The sequence below is a fragment of the Adiantum capillus-veneris genome, chromosome 8, assembly GCF_014529385.1.
Source record: "Adiantum capillus-veneris isolate H3 chromosome 8, ASM1452938v2, whole genome shotgun sequence".
Taxonomy (NCBI): Eukaryota; Viridiplantae; Streptophyta; class Polypodiopsida; order Polypodiales; family Pteridaceae; genus Adiantum; species Adiantum capillus-veneris.
In genome coordinates, this window is record NC_140938.1 from 116,695,950 (window position 1) to 116,720,376 (window position 24,427).

Consider the following 24,427-nt stretch of genomic DNA (forward strand, 5'->3'; position numbering starts at 1 on the left):
ATGACATTTATGAGCCGTTGGTGGCTCTTTATGGTTGTACATATGAGGATAGCTCTGGGGAATCATTACGAAGAATTGTGCACCTTTACATAGTATTTGCATGGAAACTACAACCTTTATTAACCAGATAAAACGTATAGACTTCATGGGGAGAATGTGGTGATTGAGTTAGACACAAAGAGTTAATATTCAGCCATTAAGAACAGCAACATATGAGAATATTACACTAAAAAATATTGTTGTTGCGGTCATGAAGATCAATGTGCACACAAAATGATTTTGATTTTGATTCGATTAATTTGTCAGATTTGTAAGGAAGGAAAACTTGCTTGCAGAAGATAGCAACTATTACTCTCATTTTTGTTGTCTTTCTTTGTTACAACCCAAAGAGGGGAGCCTATACTATATACATGAGGCAGCCCCTTTACAAAAAATTTCAATATGTATGCATAATATCCGGTAAGGGTCGACGTGTGTGTATGACAAGAGTTCTATGTGTAAGCCTCAAGAAACAGGACCCAACAAAATTATGCAAAAACTGCATGGTTACAAGGGCCCTAATTGCTATGTTGCAGTTCCTCTTTAATTTTTGCCATGCCGACCAGGATATATTACTTTTTTTCTCCCAATGGAGGAATCACAAATTCTCATTTTGTTTATTTTTGTCATTGGTATCGTATGATCATTTGTGTTGCACTAGAGGCACTTGGCACAGGGGTTCCATCTTGCAGTGAATGCTTGAGTGGTACCAAAGGAGGGTCTTGGTCAAACTCCTCTGAGTCAGAGTCTGTATCTTCTGCTTCCTTGAAGACTGGATGCATGTAGGTGTCCTGTAAATAGCTTTTTATATTTAAATGTGGCTCAACTGCCCGCTCCAATGTGTCTTTGGCCATGGCTTCCTGCACAAACACAACCACCTCATGCATCAAGCAGTGATACATGAATGACATACCTCTCGTTTTTTCTCATGAGTTGGCATCTTGACCCCACACACACATACACATGCACATGCACACACACGGGCGCACATGTCCTACATGCTTCAAAATAACATCTTTTACTCACCGCCAATGGGTACTTGCTAAAAGCTGGCTCAAAGCGGTTTTTGCAATATAGATGAAATGTGTGGGTCAAGATAGGGAGTACAATTAGCATGGGTGTAGATTTGTCAGCTGACTTCGTAGCTAATAAGCCTATCATTGAGATTTGCTGTATTAGGAGACATATGATGATACGTGTGTGTAAATGTGGCCAAAATGCACCTGCACTTTCGTATCGTTGATCATAGACATTGATTACCTGTTTAAAATTAAATTAAAAAACAGCTCTCTCTCTCTCTCTCTCTCGCATTAGCAAGACCCAGAGTAGCAGGAAAGGAAGGGAAGTGGGTAGTGTATAGAGAAGAAAAAACAGTCATTCAAGAGTTGAAGAACTCCATGCCCAAGGAAACTTGAACCACCTCTTCCTTCTTCATGTAAAATACTATGGATTATTTTCACCATTGAGAAATGAGCGTTTATGAATCATAAGGCCATTGAAGCTAGCCTTTGTTTTTCTTATTTTTACATGATGCCTGAAGTGGATTGTAAATCTGGATGCATCTAATTAGTCCTACAGGTCATGTTTGGCCTCTACAGGACGGGCACCCATTTTTTCAGTGGTCACACATACCCCACACAATTCTAGCTAGTAGCACTTCTAGATTCATTTTAGTATCTCTTTGTTTGTACCCAAACATGGTATCAAATTCACCGAATTGTAATGGATTGGTCTCATAGGTCATTCTGGCCTTTTGAAGACGTTAATAAATCATTTCATCTCTCTCTCTCTCTCTCTCTCTCATATGAAAGAAGTTATGCCCAAGATAATGACAGCTCGAGAGAAGGGGAAAGTAGCCTTCTACAGGGATGGACGGTGGTTATTCTGGAGAAGCGCCCTGCATTACGGCGCGAGACCTGTGGGACCACACTTACGAGTGGCTGCATGGAATTGTAATGGATCTTTGCGCCTAGATGTAGGGGCCTTTGAGGATAGTTTCACAGGGAGAGACATCGTTTTCTACTCTGAACGCATCAAGCCCCGAGGCAATCCATGCCCCATGTGAGCGGATACAGATGGGAGACAGCAGCTTGTAGACAGCAGACTCGATCAGAGCACAGAGGACGAAGTTCAAGAGGAGCTACAATCTCTGATACATATAGCTTGAGGGATGAGCATGCTAGGTACATGTGGGTGAGACTGAAGGCAGAGATGGGCAGATACCTCTACATTGCTATTTGCTATTTCCCTCCTAGTACGTCAGTATATGCATCACCTAGAGGACAGTCCCCCTTCTCTATTTTGGATGATGCTATATGGGAGTTTTCCAAAGATGGTGACATTATTATCTTGGGGGATTTCAATGCTAGGACTGTCCATCACAAGACAGTATTCTATGATACCTTAGAGAAGTTGATGGGGGAGCTTGATATTACAGAAATGGGCCTGTTTAGACTATCACAGGATGAGTAGCACACTAAGTATGGCAGATACTTGATTGATATGGGGACTGCACATGGATTGGCCATTTTGAATGGCCTACAGAGATTCCCTGTAGAGCAGGTGGTTTTACATGCTTTCCACATCGGCATGGCGCTAGTACAGTGGATTATGTTATGGCTCCGTCAGGACTCATTCCTTCCTTTCAGAATTTCATGGTGGAAACTAGGCCGGTTGGGGTAGCAGTCGATCATGCTATCTTGTCTTTCACTCTATCGTTCCAGTTCAGCACAGCTCCATTGGGAGAGGCCTCCACACATACTCGGTATACCTTCATGAGGGAGGCGGATCCCGTGTACAGTGATGAGATATACAGGCAGCTATGCACTCAGGAGCCAGGACGACCACTAGATGAGCTCACCCAGATTCTAACAGAGACGCTCCATGATGCAGCATCAGAGGCATATCCCCACAGCCAGCCTACACACAAACGATCTGGGAGCATGCCTAAGAACAATTGGTATTATGAGGAGTGTAGAGAGACGAGGATTAGCTGTTTATGAGTCAGGACTCTAGTGAGACATGGAGGCTTTTCAATGAGCACACTCCACCGCCAACCATCACTTCCACAGAGACATGGGGGGAATATGCTACATCTCTCTATACAGCTTTGGGGTAGCCACCTTTGCCTGACCCTCAAGAGGCATGCCCAGAAACATGTACTTTCTTTACTGTTGAGAGGGTAAGGAAAGCCATTGACAGGATGAAGACAGGAAGAGCATAGGATCATGATGGTCTGGTAGCAGAGCACTTTATCCATGCCAGAGATATGCTTGCAGAGCCTCTTGCTATGATGTTTAATAGAGCCATGTATGAGGGTTTTCCTGAGACTTGGAGTATGCCCACGATTGTTCCTATCTTCGAGTCGGGAGATCCTATGCTTCCCAAGAATTACCGCACCATCATGGTTGGTCACGCTCTGGCTAGGCTATATGCATCAATTCTTGAGCATGAGTTGAGTGGATGGGCAGAGAGAGAGAGGGCATACGGGCAGCAAGACAGGCAGGGTTCAAGGGAGGTTTCGCCACTCTTGACCAGATTTTAACACTCAGAGCCATTATTGAGGAGGGTAGACACCATGGCAGGAGGATATATTGTAGCTTTGTGGATTTCCGCAAAGCCTTTGATACAGTGCCATGAGCCAGACTCATACGCAGATTGCAAGACATGGGGGTGCCCACAGAGCTGATTTGAGGGATCTTAGCTTTATACTGGATGGTGGTAGGACAGGTACGCACTACTCAGGGCATGTCCGACATGGTTCACTCCACCATTGGGGTGAAGCAGGGTTGTCCCCTATCTCCGACTCTCTTTGGATACATGTAGATGAGTTTTCAAATTATGTACAGACAGAGGGTGATAGAGGTGCTCAGCTTGCAAGGATATGGATTCCGTTGCTATTATATGTTGATGATACTGTGTTGATCTTAGATTCTCCAGAGGAGATGCAGCGTCATTTAGATGCATTGCATGTATTTGCATGGGATAGTGGATTGTCTGTGAACCTTGGTAAGACCAAGGTAATGGTGTCTAACACCACGGCGCAATGGGTAAGGAGGTCTGCCCCCACTTTTACATATGGTCGAGAGACTATGGAGTATGCAGATACATACACTTATTTTGGGGCGGTTTTCAGTGGTCCAGTATTTCCCTGAGGCGTGCAGCAGATACACGATTGACCAGAGCCTATGCAGCATTGGGGAGACTGTGGTAGGACAAGTACGCACTACTCAGGGCATGTCCAACATGGTTCACTCCACCATTGGGGTAAAGTAGGGTTGTCCCCTATCTTCGACTCTCTTTGGATTAATGTAGATGAGTTTTCAGATTATGTACAGACAGAGGGTGATAGAGGTGCTCAGCTTGCAGGGACATGGATTCCGTTGCTATTATATGCTGATGAAATTGTGCTGATCTCAAATTCTCCAGAGGGGATGCAGCGTCATTTGGATACATTGCATGTATTTGCACGGGACTGTGGATTGTATGTGAACCTGGTAAGACCAAGGTAATGGTGTTTAAGACCACGGCGCAGTGGGTAAGGACGTCCGCCCCCACTTTTACATACGGTCGAGAGACTCTGGAGTATGCAGATACATACACTTATCTTGGGGCGGTTTTCAGCGGTCCAGTATTTTCCCTGAGGCGTGCAGCAGATACGCGATTGACTAGAGCCTATGCAGCATTGGGGAGAAAGTAGTACGCACTACTCAAGGCATGTCCAACATGGTTCACTCCACCATTGGGGTCAAGCAGGGTTGTCCCCTATCTTCGACTCTTTTTGGGATATATGTAGATGAGTTTTCAGATTATGTACAGACAGAGGGTGATAGAGGTGCTCAGCTTGAAAGGGCATGGATTCCGTTGCTATTATATGCTGATGATATTGTGCTGATCTCAGATTCTCCAGAGGGGATGCAGCGTCATTTGGATACATTGCATGTATTTGCACGGGACAGTGGAATGTCTGTGAACATTGGTAAGACCAGCGTAATGGTGTTTAACAACACGGCACAGTGGGTAAGGACGTCCGCCCCCACTTTTACATATGGTCGAGAGACTGTGGAGTATGCAAATAAATACACTTATCTCGGGGCGGTTTTCAGTGGTCCAGTATTTTCCCCGAGACGTGCAGCAGATACGCGATTGATTAGAGCCTATGCAACATTGGGGAGACTTGAGAGGATATGTTCGCAGGTTCAGTTCCAGGAACCTCGGACAAAGCTTTGGCTCTTTGACACTTTGGTCACCTTGGCCATGTTGTACGAAGTGGAGATATGGGGCCCCTTAGTTGATCATCATAGCAGAGCTGGCAGTACTGATGGATGGAGATGTATGGAGAAGCCCTTGGTGTCTATGATTTCTCGGATGATTAGGGCCAAGGCCGCAGTACCACATGACATTGTTAGGGCGGAGCTTGCTGCTCCTCCATTGGTAGTGGAGGCACTCACTCAATCAGTTTCATTTATGCATAGCACCTGGGCTCTCCCTAGAGATAGATATGCTCGATTAGAACTGGAGTCTTCTCGACAGCTCGCATTGCAAGGAGATAGATCATGTTGGTATGCAGAGATGGCATCTTGGTTTCAGTTACATGGCTTTAGTATGGATCGGCTACCCCCAATTCAGTACTCTTTGGATGCTACCCTCCATCTCCCTCACTAGGGCAGAGATTACCAGGCTCATCAGACAGGACTTGATCCAGTTGGATACGAAGAGGACATAGATACAGCCTACACATGAGCTAGGTACGAAGATGACTTTCTATAGAGAGCATCTTCTCAAGCTCACGGAGGATGGTTTTGTGATCAGACCAGGATACATGGATACTCATCTATCCCACGGGATACGATGTGCTATTGGTCAGATATGCACATCCTCACATTAGCTAGAGATCGAGACAGGCAGATTTAGAGGAATACCCACAGAGTCCAGGATTTGTCAGGTGTGCCAGATAGAGCCCGAGACAAAGCTACATTACATATGTCACTGCCCAGTATACTATGAGATACGAGGCCGCTTTCACTGTCTATTCAGAGAGGGTTTTGGGCCACTTTCTAGAGTCATGAGATACCAAGATCAAAGATGCCTCGGATTATATTTACTCGAGATTTGTAAACACAGAGAGGATCTCTTGAAGAGGGGCACAATGAGAGAGATTCAGCGACAGCGAAAGATTATAGATTTCTTTCAGTCACAGACAGAGGAGTTCGAGCAGCCCCCACATCATAACAACACCAGAGGCACCAGAGGCATACTGCTTGATCGGGCGATAGAGTTGGGGCGGTCCCCTCGCCCACAGAAGAGGGGGCCCTCTCGACATCGACGTAGATTGCGACAAAGGATCCATACCATACTTGCACAACATAGGAGCCGTCCCGACAGAGTGCCTACCTTGGAGGACATTGAATCTCTATAGCTTTTCGGATACTGATGTATATGTATATGATGGATTGTCAGAGAGCTCCATTGTATCAGCTCACCCTTTGTATTCCCTTTGTATCAGCTTTCACCCCGCCCCTACCCACTATTTTCTTTTCAGTTCTTTCTACTTTTTGTACCCAGACCTGGTATTAGATTCACCATATGTAACCTTTTGGTCTCATAGGTCATTTTGGCCTTTTGAAGACGTTAATATTACATTTCATCTCTCTCTCTCTCTCTCTCTCTCTCTCTCTCTCTCTCCCCCCTAGGATCCCGCAGTATTTATATTATGTTATCCTAGTTTAATTTATTTTGTTAATTTGACTTTGTATCAGATACACCGCATTGTAACTTTCTGGTCTCATAGGTCACTTTGGCCTTTTGAAGATGTTAATATAACATTTCATTTCATTTCTCTCTCTCTCTCTCTCTCTCTCTCTCTCTCTCTGTGCCCACACCGACGTGGTGTGCATGTGGAATCTCTCTCTCTCTCTCTCTCTCTCTCTCTCTCTCTCTCTCTCTCTTTTTTTTGAAAAAATCAGGGCTGTATATTACTGAGTACAAGATAATCCCCAACAGATGCCAAAATAGCCTATCACGTGGGGTGTACAAGCTGAATGTAAGGTTGAGAGCCACTATAGTGACAACTCGACTAGAACAATCTCATGGTGGTCTGTATGATGAGTGGAGGAGAAACCACTGAGGGGGTGCATAATGCCATGTAATCTGTCCACCTGTAAGTGTGAAGAAGAGTGGAGATCGGGCCCAACGCCGAAGGAGGTCAAATCGACGAGCTTCGGCTGCTCTAGATGTACGTGAGGAAGAATCCCACTGCCAAATGAGGGTGTGAATGATGTCCAGCCAAATGGCAGTGAGGGTATCCGGAAGGAGCTGTGGAGCCGCACTGAGAATATGAAGACAACGAGCTCTCCAAACATTCCAGAGTGCAATGCTAGTGATGACTGAGAAGATTTCATCACGTGTCTGAGGATCCCCCTGCCAAGCAATCTGTGGTAACATAGCCAAAGTCCCTCGCCGGTAACCAGTCGAGGTAAGCATAAGAGTTGGATCTGTGTCTGAGCCCTCGTAGAAAAGATGCGGTCCGGGCATCGGCATCAACCAGGAGACAGATCCCCAAGTGAGGAATCCATGCTGAACACCCGCTCTCCTAAGTAAAAAGCAAACTGCTAGCCACACTGCATGAGAAGACGAGCATGACCAAAGGCAGTGTGCAGGTGACTCAGGTAGGCGCAAAGAGCAACGAGTACATAACGGATCATGACCCATAAAAGCTAACCAAGTCCCAACTGGAAGTCCTGCATGTGCAATCATCCACAGGAAAAAAGAAATACGACGAGCCACATGTAAATCCTAGATGGTTGACCAAAACTGCTGTAGATAGGCATGGGAGAGACCTGAATGTAACCAAAAACGCATACGAGTGGGCTGCTCTGTGTGCTGTCTCATCAATGCGAATCTTCCAATTCTGACTGTGTACTCAAAAGAATGATACATGTGCACCGGTGGGGTTAGAGTGAGGCCAATGCCACTCTCCTGGGTCCCAGTAAAGCTGAGATAGGGCACGACCCTCCCACACCCAAAGCCTCCAAAGAGCAGCATCAGCGGAAGCGAAATGGGGGTCAACACAACGACGCTTCCCGCGGGAGCCAACTACTCGTATGGCCTCCCATCGAGCGCCGGGGTAGACAAGGTGCGGAGAGGTAGTAGCATATGTCAGCCTAGCATGCATCCCCGAAGAGTAGTCAGTATCAACTGTGAACAGCATGGTGTCGAAACGAACTAATAAGAGAGTGCTCTGAGTAAAGAGGCCTTCCCAGCCACAATGTGGAGGCAGCTGAACCGTGCCTCGCATGACTGCGTCCCAGTGTGAAGGAATAGCAGAGCCAATCTCAAGCAGTCTGTCTGTTACTCCGCGACCAATGTCATAATGTTCTGCCACAAAATCTGCATCCAGCATACGTGTCTCATGAAACAACCGCATAGAGGCAGTAGGGCCAGTGTCCCAAGCAGCCCAATCAATGTGGGTCCTCTCTCCAAGCTGACGGGGTGGATCAACCGAAGAATCAAGAACTGCATCATTCCAAATGAGAGGCTGGCGCTCAATCTCCTCACGGCATGAGGGAGGTGAGCGTTTGATAGCTCGTCGCATCGATACCCAAATCTGAAGGAGCGAGCGGATGAAGGGTGAGAGAGTACTGGTGCACAAGGGGTCATCCGTAAAGAGAAAACGATACCCTGTTTGCCAAGTATGGCCATCTCTAGTGCCGAGGCGCGGAGTCGCTGTGGAAAGAGCGGCCTGAAGAAGCATCTTCCAAGGTTCTTGGCCGGGAAAAAGACCCCGAACAATAAGCTTGGTAAGAAGGGCGCGGCTCTGTAATTCTGGATCAATAATGCCAAGGCCACCCTCTGATCTAGGACGAATAATCGTGGACCAGCGAACTCGAGCACGAGTATCAGTAGTCCCATCTGTGCCACTCCATAAAAAGTTCCGCACGAGTCTACGGAGCTGAGCTATCACACCAGAATGTAGCATCCAACAGGATGTCATATACCATACTGTAGCCAGAATGACCTGGTTGGCGACCAATGCACAGCCAGCCAGCGACAGATGACGTGAAGACCAATGACAGAGCTTCCTGCGAATAGATTGAAGTACGGGTGCAAACTGCTGCTGTGAGGAAACGTCAAATCCAACCTGAAAGCCCACATATCTGCATGTCTGACCTGGCTGTAGCCATGTGAAACCATCAGTTATCCCCCAAGTAGGTATGTCATCACTGCCAACCAATAACCCATAGGATTTATGCCAGTTAATGCGTGCACCACTGGCAAGGCAAAAAACCTCCAAGGCTCCCCGCATGGCATCAAGAGCTGCTATCAAATAACGCAACATCAGCATAGTGTCATCAGCAAACTCCTGATCGATAAGGTCCAGAGCTGTAGGTACTGGCATGGTCAAGCCACGAAATGCATGACTCTGAGCACGAAGAAAGTCGGACATAGTCTCTCCCACAAACAGATACAGGTATGCTACTAAATGCATCCCTGACGGACAGATCGAGAGAGCTCAAAACTGCGACTGACACGACCACCAATAGTAATAGCACTGTTAGCAGTCCTGAAGAGAGCGGAAATGCCTGAGATCCATCTCGAAGGGAAACCCATCCTGACTAATGATCCTTCGAGGAACTCCCACTCAACACGATCGTATGCTTTCTCGAAGTCAAGGATGAAAAAAGCGAGAGGTTCAGAAGATGATCTGGCCCACTCTACTGCCTCATAAAAAGTGAAGATATTATCCAGTATGCATCGATCCATGACAAAGCCTGTCTGAGAAGTGTGAATAATATTTGGTAAGAACGGTCGCAAGCGATGGCTGATCAGTAACGCTAATATCTTGTAGACCGAAGGGAGTAGGGTAATAGGTCTCCACTGGCGAAGCTGAGTGGTGTCACCCCCTTTCGGAATAAGAGATATGAGACCTGAACAAAGATCTGGATACATATCTCCTGATGCAAAGATATCCTGACAACCACGAAGTAGTGGTATATGCAATACATCCCAATAGGTCAAAAAGAAAGCTCTAGTGAGGCCATCCTCGCCTGGACAGGAAGATGGATCTAGACTCTTGATAGCAGCATGAAGCTCTGCAAGTGTGAATGGAGCCAACAAGATCTCTGCCATAGTGTCTGTACAACGACGTCGGGTGTGATGCCATATCTGCTCACGGGCAAGTAAAACCTCAGTAGTGCATACATTAGCAGTGAACAATGCCTCAAAATAATCTGCAGACATATCAACAATAACATCAGGATGCATATGAAGGTTTCCTTGAGCATCCCACAAAGTCTTGAGGGTGGTGCCAGGAGGGCGCTCTTTATGCGCAGCGAAGAAGTCCTTATTCATTCGATCAGCTTTAGCTATCCAATGAGATACTGAAGCATGATGAGTGAACTCAGACCTAGCCTCCTGTACGCGACGAATTTCTTGTGTGAGCTCTGTCTGTCTAGCAGCGAGATAAGCATCCTGAGGCCATTCCTCAAGCAAGCGCTGTGTGGAACCAAGAGGAATGTGTAGGTCAGATTCGCGTACTCTCAACTGACGATGAATACTAGCAATCTGATCACGACAGTAAATACTAGATTGAGTAATGCAATGAGCAAGGAACTCTCCAGGGGGACCACAATAAGAAGCACCCGTGGACCACAAGTCACGAATCTGCTGCTGTAATACTTCAGTGTTGAGAACACTGTCAGGGATGCGACAGCCTCGTCTCTGTGCAGCGGATCTAGTGAAAGAGATAAACAATGAGATGGGTAAATGATCTGAGAGCCTGGTCCCTCGCCAAATAGTAGTTAATCCACCTAGAGCTGCTGCCCAAGGGCCAATGTAAAAACGATCAAGTCCCTCTAATAATCTTCCCTGCTGTCTCTGAAACCCCCACGAGTAATGAAGTGTAGCAGGGTGGTGACCAAAAGAGGGTATGTGCCAGGCGTCAACACCTTGAATAGCTAGAAGAAATCGATCCCAAGCTGACTGCTCATCTGGAGAAATGGATGATAGAACTGGAGGAGTGATCGATCGCCAGTCGGAGTCGCTCTCGACGTTGTTGAAGTCGCCTCCAACAACCCAAGAGTCTACAACAGGTAGAGGAGCAGCCAAGGAGGACCAGAAATGAGCTCTCTCCCGAGGAGTAGTGGGTGCATATACTGACATAAAACCAATGATAGAGTCCCGAATCCGAATAGAAACATAGACTGCTCTGCCAACGACAAGGGTGCCATGCTGCTGAACTGATGCCAAGTATCGTGGACCCACTGAAATGCATACACCGCAACTCTGTCCATGAATGCCTAGAGCAGGCTCCCAAAAAGTGTGAGCCCCCGAGGGCATGAGATTACCAAAGGGAGTGGCAATCTTATGCTCCTGTACTAGTAATATATCCACAGTGCCTACTACATGAGCGTGTAAATCTCTGCGAAGTAAAAGCTTACGGGAACCTCTTACCCGAGAAGTCTGTAAACCATTAGTATTCCAAGAAACTACATGTAAATCCATAGTTTGCATGGAAGAATTGGTAAAGCATCTGACTAACTGCGCATCTTCTTGGAGGCAGCTGGGCCATCCAAGGGATGAGCTTTTGGCGGGAGGAAAGCAACCCGGAAGCCCTCTCTAAAATATGGTGTCTCATTGCACCAACTGCGAACCTCAGCTTGTTTACATTGCATGACCGATGCGGCAGCTTTGACACCCCAAATGTGCATAGACATAGGAAGCACCACATCTGAGGATACATGAATGATCATAGGCAATGAATAGCAAGCATAAACATCACTCCATTCCATTGCACCAATACATGAAGGGAAGTGTGGAGACAATACATCTGGAGCGGAAGTAGACAACCATAAATGAAGCCGAGCCATAGTTCGTGCATGCACAAAATGCAAAACCTGATCCTCGGACCATTCCTGAGCTGCATGGAATGGAAGGAAAAAGGAATGGGTAGGCTGAGAGCGACTGCCTATTAAAGAGGGAACACAACCTGGCTTGTGATGCATAAGGTATAGCTGCACCCGCAATGGTCCTTCTGAGTCACCTCACATTTCAGCCCGATGAGTGCCCAAGGAAAGAGGGCAAGAGCTGAGAAAACTGCATGGGACGTAAGTATGAGCGGCTGAAGGAGGGGGTGGACTAGAAGGTGGAGGGGGGGGAAGTAAGGGCGAGAGGGAGAGGAGGAAAAGGGAGAGGTAGTAACGGTGAATGATCCATCTGCATGGGAATAGGGACCTCGGGAATAGGGGAAGGAGCGGGCAGGGGAATGGCAAGTGAAGGAGGAGCTGGTAGCAGAGGTAAGTGATCTTGGGCTGAAGAAGAAGAATGGCGAGGAGAAGGTGGGGGTAAGGGAGTGGCGGAAACTTGAGAGGGAGCAGGAGAGTTAACATTGGGGGTTGCATGCGGGGTGGGTTGTTGACGAGGACGGAAGGAATGGTTACGACCTACTGTCTGCCATGCAGTCTCAGTAGGAACTGAAGCAGAGGGAGGAACATGGAGGGTTAAAGCTCTGGGAGCACCCTTAGGCTGCTGAGGTGCTCGAGTAGTAGTAGTAGGAACCGGCTGTGGATGCTGACCACGTGGCTTGGAGTGGGTGCCACGAGCTGGCTGGCTGTTGTCGCCGATGGCGTGGCTGAGTAGGGCAATCGCGTGCCAAGTGTCCCATCTCGTGACAACGTAAACACTGTCCTGGGCGGCCAGTGACTACCATTCGGCAAGAGTAGTCTCGATCACGCACAACCACAGTAACTGTATCTGGTAATGAAGTATCCCCAAACACTAGGACCTGAATGCGAGGTGGACCAGATGAGAAGATGCAGGATCCTGGAACTACTGTGCCAAAATGTGCAGCAATCATCTGAAGAAGATGCTCATTAATAAAATGGAGAGGCATATCCGGGAAGGAAAGTGTCAGAGGGAATCTGGGAATAAGATGCCTACTGTCAAACTCCTCAGTAGTAAACTCGGGATACCACCTCGTCAAGTATATCATTCTGCGATCAGAGAGTATCGGAGAGCGAGCCACGAGAGCTGAGACAGTGGCGGGATCTGAAAGACGTACCATGAATATGCCTCTGCCAAGTAATGTAAGTTCCGAGACCCGTCCCTGAGTAGTGCCCAATGCAGTCTGACACCAATCACGTATAGAAGAGCGAGGTGGAGACTGTCCAATCATCCGGCCAACCAAGGCATGCTGTGCTAAGTGTTGAATTTTGGAGTCAATGAGTGTCAACAGGTCACCAATACAATCCACGCGACAGGCAAGTGGTGATGGAGCGCCGTGTGTAGCACTCAAGACCGGCGAAGTCGCCATGAAGAATGGGCGAGACTGGCAAACGGGAAAAGCAAGACCCGGAGTGAAGCTTGGATTATTTCTCTCTCTCGCTCTTTCGCTCGTTCTCTCCTTCCCTTGCAAGCAGTAGAAGGATGCTTACAATGAAGGTTGAAACATGTAGGGTTGTGGGCTATTAGGGTTTTGGGAAGTTAGGGTTTCGGGAAGTTAGGGTTTCTCGGGATTAGGGGTGCTCGGAATTAGGATTTGCAGGTGGGGGTTGTTAGGGTTAGGGTTCCACGGAAGTACGGGTTTGAAGAGGCGAGCTGTGATGCGCAGTGCAGGCAGGCTGTGACGCGAAGGCAGGAGGGCGCGCGGCGGCAGGCAGGAATTACGCAACAGGCTGCAGGCCAAGCAAGAGGGTGCGCGGCGACGGCAGGTTGCAGGCCAGGCAGGAACGCCGCGGCAGGCCATGCAGGATGGCGCAGGTCGCAGAGCTCACGCAGGGTGCAGGGCGCCTCTCTCTCTCTCTTACTATCTCTCTCTCTCTCTCTCTCTCTCTCTCTCTCTCTCTCTCTCTCTCTCTCTCTCTATGCGCTACCCTGCTCGCCCTGCACCCACTGCCGCCCCTGCTCTCCCGCTCCCACTGTCCCTTGCTCCTCGCTGCCGTCCCTGCTCTCCTGCTCCCGCTGGCCCTTGCTCACGTGCTTTGCATTCCCCCGCCCCCTCTCTCTCTCTCTGCTCGCCCCTGCGCCCCCCCCCCCCCCCCCCCCCCCCCCCCCCCTCCCTTGTCGCCTCGCGTTGTCCGCCACCCCTGCTGCCACTCTTGGCTTGCTCCCCGCCCTGTTGCCCTTGCTGTTGCGCTTCCCCCCCCCCCCCTTTTTGCTGTCCGAGCGTAGAGAGAGAGTGGAAGGAAAGAGAGAAAGAGGCGTAGAGAGAGAAGCAAAAAGAGCGTAGAGAGAGAAAGAAATGTTGCGTAGAGAGAGAAGAGGGCAGAGAGAGAAAGTTGGTCTTTTCAAGCGTAGAGAGAGAGAGAGAGGTGAGAAGCGTAGAGCGAGAAAGTTTGTGAGCGTAGAGAGAGATTTTAATTTTTTTTTGTTTTGTTTCCCCCCCCCCCCCCCCCCCCCCCCCGTGTTGCCCTTCTTCACTCCTATATCCGCACGGCAATTAAGCATGAGGAAGCTGAGTGATAAAGCCGACCCCCTAGAGGATGCCTTTCAAAAGTGCAAGGAGGAATGATGGAGACTATTACCAAGATGAACCGCAATCTATTGGGCACAATAAAAATACTCGAAGGACGCGTCCTGATCCAAGAAAGCAAGATAAACACACTGGAAGACCGAGTGATGACTCAGGACGAAGAGATTGCGTCACTCAAGAAAGATCTCGCCGAAGCACGATCAAGCAACACACTGGAAGAGGGCGAATTGCAACCCTCAGTAATCGAAGAAATCAACACGATCAAGGAGCAAGTACGGGCAATCAAAGAGGGAGAAGAGCAACACAAAGAGATGACGACTTCTTGGGTGGATGTTCTTACCAAAACTCAGCAGAAGGCGGATGAAGCCGAGAAATGGATCGAGGTGGCCAAGAAAGGAAAAGGCAAGGAGATAACGTCCACGTCCACACCCACTATCATTAATCAGACACTAGAGGAGGAGCAAAGAAGACGTGTGCGCACTTTACATGTGAGAATTTGCGGTCTCAAAGACAAAGCCAATGTGGACAAAGAGGTAAAAGAACTCATTGTGGGGGAGCAGGAGAGAGAGCCCACTTGTCCTATGCAATGAGAGTGAAGGAGAAGAGGAGATTGGCGCAGAAAGAGCACACGCAGAGAAAACGTGAGAGAGAGAGAGAGAGCTCGTTGAATTTTTGGGAAAAGCAACGCTAGTGTTCTTTTGGGCTTCACATTTGAGTATATGAGTAAGTGACTAGGGGGCCATTCACACTTGGGCCCCCTCACTTATAAGTCTTTTTAACTTATAAGTTATAAGTACAAGGCACTTAGGCCTTTATTCCCTAACAACCTCCCACCTAAAGGCAATGTACCTTGGGAGATCAAAGAATCAGCTAACTATGATACAACAGCTGATCATGCACTTACTCATCCAACACCCATCATCTGACGGCAATATGCAAACCGCTCTGCTGGAAGACTCTTGGTCAAAAGATCTGCAAGATTGTCATCTGTGTGCACCTTGACAAGTGTAATGCTCTTGTCATCAAGCACACTCCTGATAAAATGATACTTCACCTCTATGTGCTTTGTCTTGGCATGAAAAACAGGATTCCTTGCAAGCATAATAGCACTCTGACTATCACAGTGTAGCACAGGAACCGGTGACTTAATGCCAAGCTCTTCTACCAAACGCATGAGCCACAAAGCTTCTTTGCATGCCTCAGTGGCAGCCATATACTCAGCCTCAGTGGTAGACAAAGCAACACATTTTTGCAGTCTAGAAATCCAAGAAACTGCACCTCCTGTGAATGTAAACACATATCCAGAGGTAGACTTCCTGCAATCTGGATGTCCAGCAAAATCTGCATCTGTAAAGCCATGCACAGATGTCTCACTCTTCCCAAAACAAATGCACAAGTCTTTAGTGCCTTTCAAGTATCTCAAGATACACTTCACTGCTTCCCAATGCTTTTTGCCAGGATTGCTCATGTACCTGCTTACCACTCCCACCGCAAATGCAATGTCCGGACGTGTAGCAACCATAGTATACATCAAACTGCCAACGGCTGATGCATAAGGAATCTTGGCCATTTCAGCCCGCATATCATCTGTGTTTGGGCAGTCATGTGCAGTCAGTTTCACATATGGAGGCAGCGGAGTACCAAGTGTCTTTCCCCCATCCAAATGAAAACGATGTAGCACCTTATTAACATAATCTCGTTGAGATAGATACAGACGCCTGTTTGGTCTATCTCGAGAGATACGCATGCCCAAAATATGATTAGCATCACCAAGATCCTTCATGTCAAAGCGATTCTTTAAGCTTTGCTGTAATGCATCCAACTCCATGACATTGTTACCCGCAATAAGCATGTCATCAACATACAAAATCAGCAATAGAAGAGATCCATCACTTGCCGTTTTTATATACAAACAGTGATCAGAATTACTTCTTTTGTATCCTTGAGACCTCATGAATGTATCAAACTTGTGATACCATGCACGGGGAGACTGTTTCAAACCATACAAGCTCTTCAAGAGTCTACATACTTTCTTCTCTTGCCCCTTTGACACAAAACCTTCTGGCTGCATCATATAGATTATCTCAAGCAAATCGCCATGCAAAAACGCTGTTTTGACATCCATTTGCTTTAACTCCATATCTTCAGAAGCAACCAGGCCTAAAACAAGACGTAATGTGGCAAGCTTTACAACAGGAGAAAAAATTTCATCAAAGTCCACACCATGCTTTTGCTTGTACCCTTTAGCAACCAAACGTGCCTTGTACTTAGAAGAAGCATCAGATGTGACCTTGGTCTTATAAACCCATTTACATGGCAGAGCCTTATGCCCTTTAGGCAAATCAACCAAGTCCCATGTATGGTTTTTCTCCAAAGACTGCATTTCCGAAACCATTGCTTTGAACCATTTCTTACTGTCTTCCCGTTGCATAGCCTCTTTATAGCAAGACGGCTCACCACAATCAGTAAGCATGACATAGTCCAAAGACGGTTCATATCTATCGGGGGGCCTTGTCACCCGAGTAGACCTACGCACCCAATGATCCATAACAAGTGGATTTTCAGCCTGTAAACCATCAAAAACAGCAGGCTGTTCAGCCGGTTGCATCGCAACAACGGGCGGTCTAGGAGCATCAACCTGTTCCCCTACCTGTGGTGCATCAATGGCAACTTGTTGGGGCTGATTTTCAGCAGCTAATGGCTGATTTTCAGCACCATTTTCAGCATGTAAAGGCTGCTGAACATTGGGCCTTCTTGGCTGTCCATATGTAACATCTTCACGAAAAACAACCCGGCGCACTTCCTCGACCTTTCTGGGCTGTTTGTGCATGCAATTCTCATTGAAGATGACATCATTGCTGCGTATGATTTTCCGTAATGCGGGATCCCATAATCTATACCCCATTTCACCATCCTCACCATATCCTAGGAAAATGCATTTATGAGACTTTGGTTCTAGTTTGGTGCGCAGTTCACTCCGGATGTGAACATAGGCCTCACAACCAAACACTCTTAAATGTGCATATGAGGGTGGTTTGCCAGACCACACCTCCTCAGGCACCTTTCCACCCAAAGCCTTGCTAGGTGAGCGATTAATCAAGTGAATAGCTGTTTGCACAGCTTCTGCCCAAAAACCATGAGGTAATGCAGCATGTGACAGCATACTCCGAACTTTCTCTTGGATAGTCCGGTTCAACCTCTCTGCAACTCCATTCTGAGAGGGATTAAAAGGAGCCGTGAGCTCTCTTTTAATACCTTTAGTAGCACAAAAGTCTATAAATGCTTTTGATACATACTCCCCCCCATTGTCTGAGCGCAAAGACCTAAGCTTCTTGTCAGTTTGATTCTCAACAAATGCAAGAAACTTCTTGAAAGTATCCAAAACATCGCTTTTAGCACGTATTGGATACACCCACACCTTACGTGTAGCATCATCGATAAACGAGACAAAATATTTCTTTCCCCCTAAGGACAACTGTGGCATTTCACATATATCGGAATGCACTAAGTCTAACCCGTAAGACTTCAAAGAAAGAGACCTTTTGTGCGGTGTTTGACTGTGCTTACCATAAATACAGTGATCACAATGAGAAAAATCAGCATACCTCAAACACGGCAAATAACCACAACGAGATAGAGTTTCCATTCCTCTTTTACTCATGTGTCCCAACCGGCCATGCCACAAAGAAACACTTGGCTGCTCGGTTACGGCGACAACATGGTCACGCACACTAGATACATGCAAAGGATACAAAGTGTCCGATTTACAACCCTTGGCTACAATCCGGGCCTCTTTACAAATTTTCCACTTGCTATCACCAAAAGTGGTGTGATAGCTTGCATCATCTAGCTGCCCTGTACTAATCAAACTCTTCTTGAGTTGTGGCACATGACGTACTTTGTGCAAAACAAAAGTCATACCATCAGCAAAAGAAAACTGGACACTGCCAATACCTGCAATGTCACATGCATAGTTGTCTCCCAAATAAACAGTGCCCTGCACCTCACCTGAGTACTGTGTAAACCAATCCCTATGAGGTGTTACATGAAAGGAGGCACCTGAATCAAGAATCCAAGTATGCATGTCCACATCAGAACCCATAGCAAGGGTATGTGCATCCACAGAAGAGGCATTGAGTACATCAGTGCTGCTGTCACTGTCACAACTACTAGCAACATTGATTTCCTCAATCAACACAGTGCTCTTCTTGGCATTTCCCTTGTCCTTTGCATCAGTTTCAGCACCCTTGTTCTTCTCTTTCTTCCACTCATAGCATTCCCGTTTATAATGCCCTTTCTTTCCACAATGATGACACACAACATCTTTCCTACGAGATTTGCTGCGTGCCCTGTCCTTACTGTCAGATTTCTCCCTCTGTTGAGACCTGCCTCTCAAGTGCAATGCATTAGAAGACCCACCTGTGGTGTTCTTCCTGTTCATCTCTTCCATCAAGAGAGAACTCTCTACATCTGCATACTTAAGTGACGCACTTGAGTTACTAAGAGCTGTCCGGAATACATCCCAACTCTCGGGCAATGTGCATAGCAGAAAAGTAGCTTTGAACTCCTCATCAATCGTGAATTTCAGCTCTGTCAGTTGGCTGAAAATAGAATTGAATTCATTGAGGTGCACTGACATGTGCGTGCCCTCCTTCATGCGGAGATCCATAAGCTTCTTAAGCCAATACACTTTACTGGCAGCACTCTGCTGTGCATACAACTCGTCTAAACGCTTCCACATGCCCCATGCTGTCTGCTCATTCTCTACATTGAAGAGTAAATTGTCAGACACCGAAAGCATGATCGTGGAACGAGCCAACTCGTCCACTTCTTCCCATTCTTCAACCTCCATATCAACCGGTTTCACACCCTGTAACTTAATAGGTTTCGCCTGTTTCTTCTGCAACATCACATTATAACATTGCTTCTTCCATATAGCAAAGTTATGGGCACCTTCAAGCTTGCGAATGTGCAACAAATTGCCACTTTCACTGCTAGAAGCCATTCTGAGTGATTGCAAACACTGAAACCCTGTTTTGCCGACCTAAACACGCCCAAATGTGCGCAATCGGGCAAAAAACAGCTTGCTGTTACAGAAAAACAGCGAGCAAATTTCACGCAAAATCACCCCAAAACGGCGTACATTCACTGCCAAACCCTTACCAAAGGTTTCCACAAGGTGTATACATCATTTGCTTGCTGAAATTCCCTGTTTTAGGGCAAAAAACAGACCTGTAAACACCTGTTTTGCTGAATTTTCAGAACCTCGTTGGTGGAAACACCTGTAAGATTGACCTGTGAGACTTGCCCTAATGAAATTGCATCAAATTGACCCCGAAATTGGTCAATTTCAGCAGAAATAGGCTGCTGTTCGCCAGTTTTTGAAACCCTAATTTTGGGAAAACTGTCACCGGAGGTCGATTCTACACGGTGAGAGGATCCCTTCGCGACAGAGTTGATCGAAAACGGTTGAATATCCTTCCCGCAGCGAGCAAGAACAGAATTCTGATCTGTGTTGCGAAGATGGCTCTCTTGGAAACCCTAGAGCTATGATACCATGTGTGGGGGAGCAGGAGAGAGAGCCCACTTGCTGTCCTATGCAATGAGAGTGAAGGAGAAGAGGAGATTGGCGCAGAAAGAGCACACGCAGAGAAAACGTGAGAGAGAGAGAGAGAGAGCTCGTTGAATTTTTGGGAAAAGCCACGCTAGTGTTCTTTTGGGCTTCACATTTGAGTATATGAGTAAGTGACTAGGGGGCCATTCACACTTGGGCCCCCTCACTTATAAGTCTTTTTAACTTATAAGTTATAAGTACAAGGCACTTAGGCCTTTATTCCCTAACACTCATGGCCTTGATGGGGTTTCATGAGCCAACGCACACAAGAGCCTGGAGAGTGGGCAACATAAAGAAAAATGGAAGCAGTGGGGAAACCTCAAAAGGAAGGGCACTCATCCTCCATTTTCCCTCCATGGAAGCGAAGAAGTCCTTCTTGAAGAAAAGGCCAACTCTTAAAGAGACGGGCATTTTTCTCGGGGATGATCTTACCCTCTCGCGTAGATCGCTCATTTGCAGGAAGTAATGCCGGAGATTAGAGTGGTAAGGGGAAAAGGCAAGATTTCCTTTTACCGAGATGGAAGAGTAGTAATACTGGAGCGACGCTCCACATGAAGGTGCGAGACTTATGGGACCACACTCAAAGTGGCGGCCTGGAACTGTAATGGATCCATGCGTCTTGATGTGGGTGCTTTTGAGGATAGATTTACTGGAAGAGACGTCATCTTTTACTCTGAGACACACCAGGCCTTGGGCAATCCATGCCTCACCTCAGTAGATACAGATGGGAGACAGCTTACAGACAGGAGACACGCTCAGAGCACAGAGGACGGGGCTCGGGGGGAGTGGCAGTGTTATTTAGAGAGGATTTGCAGCCATTGATACATATAGCCCGCACGGATGAACAGGCTAGGTACATGTGGGTGAGATTGAAAGCAGAGACGAACAAATATCTCTACATTGTTATTTGCTACTTTCCCCCGAGTACGTCGGTCTATGCATCACCCAGAGGACAGTCCCCCTTTTCTATTTTGGATGATGACATATGGGAGTTCTCTAGAGATGGTGACATCATCATTCTAGGGGACTTCAATGCTAGAACTGCCCATCACCAGACAGTGTTTTATGATACTTCAAAGGACATGCTGAGAGAGCTAGATGGTGTAGAGATGGGCCTGTCCAGACTATCACACCATGCGGAATATACTAAGTATGGGCGACACCTGATAGACAAGGGCACCGCACATGGACTGGCCATCTTGAATGGCCTACAGAGGTTTCCTGCTTCGGGATGCTTCACATGCTTCCCACACAAACATGGAGCCAGCACAGTAGACTATGTCATGGCACAACCGAGCCTCATCTCTAGTATCCAGGACCTCACAGTTGGACACAGACTTGTTGGTGTGGCAATGGATCATGCTCTTGTATCACTGACCATTTCTTTTCAGTTTAGTGTAGCACACAGGCTACGGGTAGCAGCCCCCACTCGCTACACCTTCATGCGGGAGACGGACTCTGTATACATAGAAGGGATCTACAGACGCCTGTGCACAGAGGAGCCAGGGCGACCTCTGGAGGAGCTTACTACTATACTGACACAAACACTACATGATGCAACAGCAGAGGCATACCCACGTACCCAGCCTAAGCAGAGACGCCGTTCGGGGAGCATACCCCAGAACAGTTGGTATGATGAGGAATGCCGGGACACTAGAGCTAGACTTCAGAGGGAGGTGCTTTTGGGGGACATCACTCATAGGCAATCACAAATTGACTTCCAACGCCTAGTGCGGCGGAAGAAGAGGGCATTTTTGGCTCGTCTAGAGCAGGATCTATACCAGCTATTCTTGAGTAAGGACTCACGTGAGGCGTGGAGGCTCTTCATGAGCAGTCCCCCCCCCCCTGCCATCACTTCTACAGAGGCCTGGGGCCAGTATGCATCATCTTTGTACACAGTTCCTGAGCAGCCCTCTCTTCCCGACCCCCCCGATCCATGCCCACACATGTGTTTTTTTCACCGCTGAGATGGTGAGGAAGGCCATTGATAAGATGAGGATTGGGAGAGCATATGATCATGATGGCTTACTGGCTGAGCATTTCATGCATGCCAAAGATTTACTAGCAGAGCTTCTAGCAGTTATGTTTAACCGTGCCATGTGTGAGGGCTTGCCTGATACCTGGATCCTATCTACTATTGTACCTATCTTCAAGTCGGGAGACCCTATGGAGCCTGGGAACTATCGCACTATCATGATTGGACACACATTGGCACGGTTGTATGCATCTATTCCTGAGCAGCAGCTAAGTAGATGGGCAGAGAGGGAGGGGATGCGCGCAGCCGGGCAGGCAGGTTTTAGGAGGGGTTTTTCTACTCTTGACCATATCTTGACACTTAGAGCCATCATTGAGGAGGGCAGATTGCGTGGGAGACGGATCTATTGCAGCTTTGTGGATTTACGTAAAGCATTTGACACAGTGCCCAGAGCGAGATTGATGCGCAGATTACAGCAGATGGGAGTACCCACAGAGCTCATTTGGGGGGTCATGGCATTATACAGGTCAGTAGTGGGGCATGTACGCACCCTAGAGGGTCTATACACACCGATTACTCCACTATTGGGGTGAAGCAGGGCTGCCCGCTCTCTCCTACTCTATTTGGTATGTATGTAGATGAGGTTTCTGACTACATTGAGAGAGATGGTGATAGAGGTGCACAACTGGCAGGGACATGGATTCCACTATTGTTATATGCTGATGATATTGTTTTGATCTCTGACTCTCCGGAGGGGATGCAATGTCACCTGGATTATTTGCATAGGTTTGCCCAAGAAAGTGCTTTGTCCGTCAACCTTGGTAAAACCAAGGTCATGGTATTTAATACCACCCCTCAGTGGATCAGGAGGTCAGCACCCGCCTTCACATACAGCCAGGAGAAGGTGGAGTATACAGATGTTTACACTTACCTTGGAGTGGTTTTTAGTGGGCCAGCATTTTCATCGAGGAGGGCAGCAGAGACTAGATTGACCAGAGCCCATGCAACATTGGGTAAATTGGAAAGGATGTGTTCACAGGTTCAATTTCAGGAGCCTCGGACGAAGCTCTCGCTCTTTCACACTTTGGTGGCTTCTGTATTGCTCTATGGAGCTAAGATTTGGGGACCTTCACTGGACCATCACGGGAGAACAAGCCGCAGTGATGGATGGGGGGACATGGAGAAGCCTCTGGTCTCTATGATCTAGTGGCTCATTAGGGCCAAGACTTCAGTACCACGTGCTATTATACGAGCAGAGCTAGCTACCTCCCCATTGGTGGTTTGAGGCGCTCACCAGATCTGTCTCTTTCATACACCGCATGTGGGAACTTCCCAGAGACAGATATGCACGCCTTGCACTTGAGTCCTCTCGATAGTTAGCCATGCAGGGAGATACAACATGCTGGTATGGGGAGATGACGTCATGGTTTCAGGCGCATGGGTTCAGCATACACAGATTGCCTCCTTTCCAGTACTCATTGGATGCGCCCTCTCTTGCCTGTTACACAGTCCGAGATCACCAGGCTCATTCGCCAGGACTTGACTCAGCTAGACTCACTTGACTCATTCTGAGATCACTTGACTCATTCGCCAGGAGTTGGGCAGGAAGATGGCTTTCAATAGAGAGCATCTTCTCCAAGTTCCAACTCACAGGGGATGGGTTTGTGATCGACCCAGCTATATGGATACACATCTATCTCATGGGTTATGGTGTGCCATTGGTCAAATACGGACACGTTCACACCAGCTTGAGATTGAGACTCTTAGATTTGGAGGGATACCAACAGCTAGTAGGATATGCCGCCTATGCCATATAGAGCCAGATACAAAGATGCATTGTATACGTCATTGCACAATGTATTACGAGATACGGGGTTGCTCCTGCTGTCTATTCAGAGAGGGCTTTGGACCCTTCTCTAGGGTCATGAGCTATCAGGACCATAGATGCCTTGGACTGTATCTACTGTTACCCAAAAACAGAGATAGTTTACTCAGCATATCTAAAGAGAGACAACCCCAGAGACAAATTACGGATTTCTTCACATCAAACACTGGAAAGGTAGAGGAGCAGCCACCACTGCAAAGCTCAGCTCATACTCACACCTGCGGTACTCTCATTGATCGAGCATTGGAGCTAGGGAGATCAAGACGCCCATGACTAGGGAGAGGAGCTTCACAGCATCGATGAAGACTACAGCAGAGGATTCGAGCCATACTATCTCGACATCTAAAGCATAAATGAGGATGGATTCATCACCCATTATATCACCTCTTGTATTGAGTCACACATACCCCACATAGTTCCAGCTAGTACCACTCCTAGATTCAGTGG

At 47.4% G+C, this 24,427-nt stretch overlaps 1 protein-coding gene across 2 annotated transcripts in view; it reads right to left on the minus strand.

Moving 5' to 3' along the window:
* Positions 1 to 273: 273 nt before the first annotated feature.
* Positions 274 to 24,427, minus strand: part of LOC147452824 (hyperosmolality-gated Ca2+ permeable channel 1.7-like) — a 176,404-nt gene continuing 152,250 nt past the window's right edge. The window contains exons 10-11 of one of the 2 annotated variants that reach the window (XM_086518418.1): positions 1,066 to 1,299; positions 274 to 899 (exon numbers count right to left, since the gene is read on the minus strand). In XM_086518418.1, the coding sequence (XP_086374544.1) occupies positions 666 to 899; positions 1,066 to 1,299 (468 nt within the window). In that variant the 3' untranslated portion in view covers positions 274 to 665. The remainder of the gene's footprint in view (positions 900 to 1,065; positions 1,300 to 24,427) is intronic. The other variant, XM_086518419.1, reaches the window with a different exon arrangement.